Source organism: Quercus lobata, chromosome 4 (assembly GCF_001633185.2).
Source record: "Quercus lobata isolate SW786 chromosome 4, ValleyOak3.0 Primary Assembly, whole genome shotgun sequence".
NCBI classification, from domain to species: Eukaryota; Viridiplantae; Streptophyta; class Magnoliopsida; order Fagales; family Fagaceae; genus Quercus; species Quercus lobata.
Window position 1 is genome coordinate 74,005,618 of NC_044907.1, and position 7,909 is coordinate 74,013,526.

The 7,909-nt window shown below is 30.5% G+C and overlaps 2 protein-coding genes across 2 annotated transcripts; one reads left to right on the forward strand and one right to left on the reverse strand.

Moving 5' to 3' along the window:
- LOC115985782 lies at positions 1 to 456 on the forward strand. Its single transcript, XM_031108680.1, has one exon. It carries the CDS (start codon positions 1 to 3, stop codon positions 454 to 456), a length of 456 nt encoding a protein of 151 aa, XP_030964540.1.
- A 6,463-nt stretch (positions 457 to 6,919) lies between these two features.
- On the reverse strand, positions 6,920 to 7,207 carry LOC115985783. Its single transcript, XM_031108681.1, has one exon. The coding sequence runs from the start codon at positions 7,205 to 7,207 to the stop codon at positions 6,920 to 6,922; it is 288 nt and encodes a 95-aa protein (XP_030964541.1).
- Between the last annotated feature and the right edge of the window lie 702 nt (positions 7,208 to 7,909).

Consider the following 7,909-nt stretch of genomic DNA (forward strand, 5'->3'; position numbering starts at 1 on the left):
ATGTCTCACTCTATTTCTATGCCTACATGGAAGCCTCCACCGTTGTCAAAACTCAAAGTCAATTTTGACAGAGCCGTGTTTATGGAGGATCAATGTGCCGAAGTGGGAGTCATTATTCGTGATACAGAGTGCAGGGTGTGTGCGTCGATGGCAGAAAGCTTCCATCTCCTGTTTTCTATTGCTGCAATAGAGGTTTTAGCAGCAAAAAAAGCCCTACAACTCGCCAAGGATCTTGGGTTCCATTCAATCATCCTGGAGGGTGACTTAAAGACTACCATTGACGGATTGTTGAGCAAGAATTCTCCCCTGAACGAGTATGGTCATCTGTTGAGTGAAGCTAAAGAAGTGGCAGATCAGATGGATGTAGTAGAGTTTCAGTTTGTTCCAAGACAAGTGACCAAGTCAGCCCATAATATTGCTAGACATGCGAGACATGTTAGCGAGTTTATGGTGTGAATGAAGGATGTTCCTCCGCACCTTCTTTTTGTAATTCAAGCCGATTCGGTTATTCATCAATAAAATTACAGTGTTCTTTCTCAAAAAAAAAAAAAAAAAAATTAAAGTATACCATATGTAATAAATAAATAAATAAGTATATATGTGTATACATATACATATATATATATATATATTTATATATATGTATGTGTACTAGACTCATCATACGTACTTTGTGCATGCAATGAGGCTCTTTTTTATTTTTTTATTTTAGATTAAGTGAAATAATGTTTAAAAGTGAGATAAAAATAGTGTTCTAATTTTTAAGATATTTTTTTATGTGAGAGTTGATATAAGTTTGAAATCCTAAAACTTAGGAACTTTTGAAAAAAAAAATAGTAAATTACTCTTTTAACTGGTTTGTGTTTTTAAATTTAAAACTATTTAGCTAAAAAATAGAGTTATTTTTTAGAGTTTAAGAATTTATGTTAAGATATTTTAGTACGCAAAATGGTAAAACCCAAATAGGGAATCCTGTTGTTAATAGTACAGATATAACGCCCCCTATTAAAAAAAATTTCTTGCCCCACCATTGAATATCATTATGTATCCATTGCCATCTGATTTTAGTACACAATCTCTAGTAAGTAAATTTTGGTTATTGGCCATACTTGGGGGAAATTTTGGTTATTGATCATCTTGGACTTTCATTTTCATTTTTCTATTTTTTAAATACATAAATTAATATTTTTTTTTTCAATTAAAATACTTACGTGGAATTTTTTAAAGTATATTAAAAAAATTTAATAATATCATGGGGGCAAAGAGGAGGGGGGGGGGGGTATGGGGCCATACCCTTTGACTTTTCAAAAATCCTCCATCTTTTTTGTATTTTTGGGGTAATTATTAGATATTCTTGGAGTATCATAAATGCGTACTCTCCCCTCTCACATAACTGTAAGTCCCACTATTAAATTTTTTGTGGGACTCACAATTCATGTGAGAGGGGAGAGTATGCATTTATGGTACTCCTGGAGTATTCAATAGTTTTATGTATTTTTGTTAATAATAATAATAATAATAATTTTGGACATAAATTTCAATAACGGCCACCCTAGATTTTTACTAAAAATATGTAATGCATTTATGTAGTAGACTAATGCATTTTTTATTGCCTCTAATTTCTCTTTTGTCATATATAGCTCATTAAATTAAAGCATATTTAATGTATACCATACGTAATTCAATTATATTATATTTTTATTAAATTGAATTTCATATTTTTAGACATGTCAAGACTTACATTTTTGTTTTTGCAAAGATGTAAAGACTTACTTGATGTAAATATATATATATTTTTTTTACATAACAAAATATCTTATGTTAAATCAAAATTACAAATCTTCCGTGTATAAGCAATAAATGAATAAACAAATACACATGCTTTGTGCGTGCAATGAGACACTTTATGTTCTTTATTTTAGATTTGGTGAAATAATGTTTAAAAGTGAGATAAAGACAGTTCTAATTTTTAAGATATTTATGTACATGAGAGTTGAAAAAATTTTGAAAGCCTAAAACTTAGGAACTTAAAAAAAATAGTAAATTACTCTTTTAACCGGTTTGTGTAATTTAAAATTATATAACTAAAAAATAGAGTTATTTTTTAGAGTTAAGAATTTGTGTTAAGATATTTTAGTATGGAAAATAATGAAACCCAAACAGGAAATCATATTATTAACAGTATAGATATATAGCCCTCTTTGAAAAAAAAAAAATTTGGCCCTGCCATTGAATATTGTTATGTATCCATTGCCATCCAATTTTAGTACACAATCTGGTAAGTAAACAGATAAATTATACAATTGGAGGCTTAGGAAATAAGCTTTATTAGTAAAACTCTCTTTTGTTGATTCTATTAATCAATTGTTCTAACAATCTAATATGGGAAAGAATAACTTTGTTAGGAAAATTGAAGAAAAGACTGGGAAAAAAAATTTCATATTGTTTGATCCATCAAAAAGTCCATGAGAAGGTCCATAGAAAGAGATTGGGAGCAGTAAATGAAAATTTACTAGGAAAGTATTTTTTTTTAATTCATAAACAAAAAAAAGAAAAAAAAGAAAGCAGGCATTAGGATTTTTATATTAATTTCAAAGGGCTCATTGATTATTAAGATGGTGATTTAATATATATTTTTTTATTTACATATAATTTATTATTAATCTATGCATTACATAGTTATGCTAGTGGCTTAAAAGAGAGTACTTAGTACTGTACTATTAATGTAGGACAACCCAAACAAAATTAAAAGATATGAAAATTGGAGAGGATAAAATTGAAGTCGACGGATCCGTTCTCCGAGATTAACCAAAAGCGACGGTATTAAATAAGTGGACTGATAAGTACAGATTAAACGACATGCGTAATAGGATACGCCTCGGATGGAGAAAAAGGGAGACATACAAATCCTCCATGGTGGATGGATTCCAACTAAATGGACACGAGGGGGACGGATAGAAAAGCCACGTGGCATCTACATGGCCTAAGTGGTCTTCAAGAAACCCTAAATGGAAATGTCTTACCCCCTACGATTAACCCTAATCAACGAAATCTCTATATGGGAAGAATCTCACAAAATACATGTATTTATGAGGATCTTCCCCACAAGGAAACATCTTCTTTGCTAAGAAATAAAAGTCGGTTCTACACTACTATAAAAACCCAAAAACTCTCAAAAAACAAGATACGCGTAATTTTACCCCGGCTCTAGCACTCTAGAGTTGTGAAAATTCTCTAACTTAACTTTCAGAGGGTCTTTGGCTGGTACCACACCGATACTCTCTGTAGGATTTTCTCTTCTTCTTTGTTGTGCAGGTTTTGTCTAGGATACGTGAGGATTGTGCGGCTTACTGAGGATTTTTCAGCATCATCAAAAATAAAAGGATATGACATAGGAGTTAGCACCTAAAACTAGGTTAGAGTCAACACTAAGCAAAAAAACAAATAGGGGTTGGCACTTAAGGTAGAACTAAAGTCAGTACCAGACCAAAAGACTACCTTTGTTTTTTTGGTTTTTCATTCATCAAAATATCAACTAACTCCAAAAGAAGTACAAAAGTTAGCATATATAAGGAGAACTAAACCCTAATTCTAATTGGCATAGGAAACCCTAATTACCTTATTACAAAAATAACCTTACTTCAAAATATTAAAATACTGATAGCCTAATAACAATTATATTTTCAAAATATATAACCATGTTAATTTGTTTAATTAGCATTAGGCTACAACTAAGTTTGAAAGCAAACTTTGTCCATAAACACCGGTCCCATTAATAATATATTAGGTCCTTACAAAAAAAAAAAAAAAAAGCCCAAGAAATTTTTTATCTAACTAAAATTTTGACAAATATGTAACTTGCAGTATTGATAATGATACTATCATGCAAATATTTCAAAATAAGAAAATTTGTAGAAAAAAATTGTTAGACTTTATGTATTTGTGTGTGTATGTTTCAATATATAAAGTTCTCTTTTTTATTAAATTTTGTATAATTTAAGTTTCTTAATAACCACCATAAAAAATGTTCCTAAAACCACCATTGCCCCCGCATCGCATATTTATTAAAATCATACCAAATCAGCATTTGAACAGTCAAATCGGTACTAATTTTGACCACTTTTTACACTGGCTCATGACATACTTAGAAATAAGTATCGCAATTTCAAGTATCATTTTTGAAATTTTATCTCTCCATTCGACCTAAAATGAAACATAAACATATACATTGATTATATATGTATATATAAATATATATATATATATATATGATTTAATTACCATTTTGGGTCCTAACATTTCAAATCTAACAATTTAGTCCCTAATATTATGGTGTTATATCAAAATAACCTCTGTCGTTAAGTGGTGAATGAATAAAATTGTTGATGTAACTAACATAACTACATTATCATTAATTTTAAATATTATTTACGTATTATTATTCAAACTCAGCATGGAATTGGTGTCATGGATAGTGAATATAAAATTCTATCCACTTAAATAATGGAGTATTAGTGGCAGTATTATCGGTGTAGCAAATTGAGTATTATCTCGTTAATGTGATTCACTATGATATTTGATACCCAATTTGCTATGCTAAAGCTTACCAAAAATTCCATACGTGATGCGGCTTTATATTCGGACAAGTGCCTGAAACAACCTGTGGTCAACTCTAAATGCTTCAACCAAGAACACCTGAATGATATGAAAACATTTTAGAAAGAAGAAAAGCTATAACATAAACCCCCTTGAAGATGATGCTTCTAGTCTAGTCAAATAAACATTTCCAATCAAAATTGATGATCCTACTGATATGCTTATAGTTTTAATTTTTTATTAAAAAATTTAGCCTTTTATATATGTTTATATAAATATAATATATTTTAATTCGGTTTATGTTTAATGGAAATTTATTTTTCAATACTTAAATTATTTTATTATTTATTTTTTCATAATATGCTTAATCAATTCTAAAAAATCATGGTTAGAGTTTGGAATGTAAAAAAAAAAAAAAAAAAAAAAAAAAAATTAAGAACCGCTTATTTTTAATACAATATTTAAATTAAAAAAAAGTATAAATATAAACGTAAATATAAACATAAACATTCAAATTTATTCGTTTACAATACATAATTTCTTTATTATTCTTGGGGTTGCTTTGCACAATTGTGCCGTGAGAAAAGCACTATAAATCGGTTTAGAGTAAGAAAAGTAATATGTATTGGTTTAAAAATGGTTACTTAGTTGAAGGACGGACGCCAATCGCATTCAGCATTTCAATATGTGTAGTTTGTATTGTCTTAGGCTAAACAAAACACAGAAAATATATATATTTTTTTTTAAATCTTTGGGAAGTTGTTGAATACCTCTTTATACACCACAATTTTTACTAACTTTACTCTTTTCTACATTTTGATCATCCCTTTCTCTAATTTATGAAAGAAATGCTTCATTTTTCTTTTTTAGGGAGGGGGTGGGAGTTTAAGGTAAAAGAGCTCTAGAATAAAGAAGATAATTTTCTTGCCACATGAAATCGAAAGAACTTGTGATTAATTGAAAACAAAAGGCAGAGAAAAAGTTAAGTACTTGATGAACTTTGATATTAACTTTTAAGTCGTACTTTCGACAACTAATTGCTCAATTCTTCATGTCTGTCCTCGTACAAACATTGTCTAAACAACAACGATTAAATATCTATATACATGTGTGTGTATCGTACAAAAAAATCCCAGCAAAAAATAAAAAATAAAAAAACATATAGAAAATGTGCCGAGAAGGAAATATTAAGTACCGCGATTAAAGCAGAACAAGGTGGTATTAAAATAATATATATATATATATATATATATATATATATATAGCCAACATCTGTTTTGTTTTGTTTTTTGTTTTTCTTTTTTTTGAGAATCTTAAGGAGCAACATCCTAGTTGTCCATATCCATACTTTCCAGTTTTAAAGCAGAACGGAAGGTAATATTAAAATTTTTCTATTACTTCGATGAAAGAGGAATTTTATCAAGGAAAAGTAGAAAAAATATGATGGTTCGATGTATCAAAACTTACTAGAGATGGTCCATTGTAAAAAAAGTTGCCAAATGGATAAACAAATACCTATATAGAAGATTTCAATAAGGTCTGTTTAACCATGGCTTGCAATTTGCCAAATTCTAGTCAAATTATTAGAATGGTGCAATCATAGGGAAAAGTAGTTTGGGTTTCTTTTAGACAATAGACGTGCTTGGTAAAGAGTTTAAAGCAGTATTGGACTATTAGTTATCTCAAGAATGCTTCACTCAGCGGCTATTCCTGGCTTAGATCATCATCCAAATTGCAGCCGAAGTCAATCTAACTTTTGCTTTGGAAATGAAACGGTACTGCTAGAATCATCATATATCTGGATGTACATACCCAAAGATCATATTTGTAGGTGCCTTTGGTATCGAGTAAACTATCCGATAAGAGATGTATACTGCTAATGGAAAATCGGGAAGGCAGAATACACAAAAATTGAAAAAGTTAGTTCCAAAACTAGAAAAATTGAAACTTGAATTAGGACCATAATGTGAAGCACAAACTCTTAGGGAGCATAAAATAGACAGAACCAGAAATCCTGGGAAATGTACTATGAAGATCTAAACTTCTCTGGTCTGGTTGTAATTTTTTATTACAATTTCAGACGTGAAAAGTAGCACTCAGTAGTACTGCAGTAGCAGTATCCTAATAATTGCATTAAAAAAAAAAAAAAACCCATACAGATCTCGTTTTCTAAATTAGTCATGTAACAAACGATAATTATTAAACTAAATAAGTCATGCAACAAATGAGACAACTAGATTGTTACATAAGTGGCTTGATAAAACTGTTAAGAGATCTTCATTTATGATGAAGTACCGGTGGTGTATTTTTGGACATGTTTCCACTACGTTTGATGGTGGTGTTGGTAGAGGGATGAGGGATCCGTGACATCTTCTCCACGGTGTTGCTGAGTTTGGTTGGTAGAATATTGAGGATGATCATCATCATCATCATCATGAGTTCCCTTATTAGGAATATTTTGTGCACTGGAAAAGAGATCAACAGTTTCAGAATCTGCTATCTTTCCACCTTCAAGAGGTGTGCCATGCTTGTCAGCCACCCTTAAAGCTTCATCTTCATTAAGCTTTGCCTGTGAAGTCCCATACTCGATATCATCCTTGCTCTTTGCCATTCTCTCTTAATTTTATGAATCCTTTGGTTTGTGTGTTGTGAATACTGAATGGTTGCTTCATGGCCTTTTATTATTGCATGTTGTGATTTATGTAAGGTTATGAAAGCAGTACGTGGCAGATTCCATCAAAGAGAAGCTCACAAGTGTAACTTATATTTGCTGCGTGGCTTGAGTTTTGCACTCCCAGCTTGCCATGTTTTTCTGTTGCACTTGCAAAAAATTATTTTGGAAGTTATTGTCTGAATCATTACTCTATGAATATATGTATTTTTGCTCTAATAGTTTTTTCTAATGCGTCCCATCTATGAAAGTGATGCGTGAGTTCGAGAAGTGGCAAGCTTTGTTCGTGTGTCTAGATGGTCCCACAACACAAAACAATACAAGGATTTAAGTGGAACATATACAATGTTGAATAGTTCATGGTTGGGTAGAATTGTAGAACTTGTAAAAACTGTGATACGGGAAATTTTGGTGAGAAAAATAGAAGGATGATGTGTTAAATAATGATAGGCACACAGTATTTTTTTAAAAAAAAATTTTACACGGTGTATACTCAATGAGTCTATTGCGACCGGAGACCATCACTTTCTCGCAAGTGACCATAAATCTTTTTTTTTATTCTTTAAGTTATTAAATATTTTGAATAGATTACCATCACTTTTATTATGCACCAATCATAACTGGTTATATTAACCATTAGAA

Coding starts and splice junctions, on each gene's coding strand:
- LOC115985782 (XM_031108680.1), top strand. CDS start 1: ATGTCTCACTCTATTTCTATGCCTACATGGAAGCCTCCACCGTTGTCA.
- LOC115985783 (XM_031108681.1), bottom strand. CDS start 7,207: ATGGCAAAGAGCAAGGATGATATCGAGTATGGGACTTCACAGGCAAAG.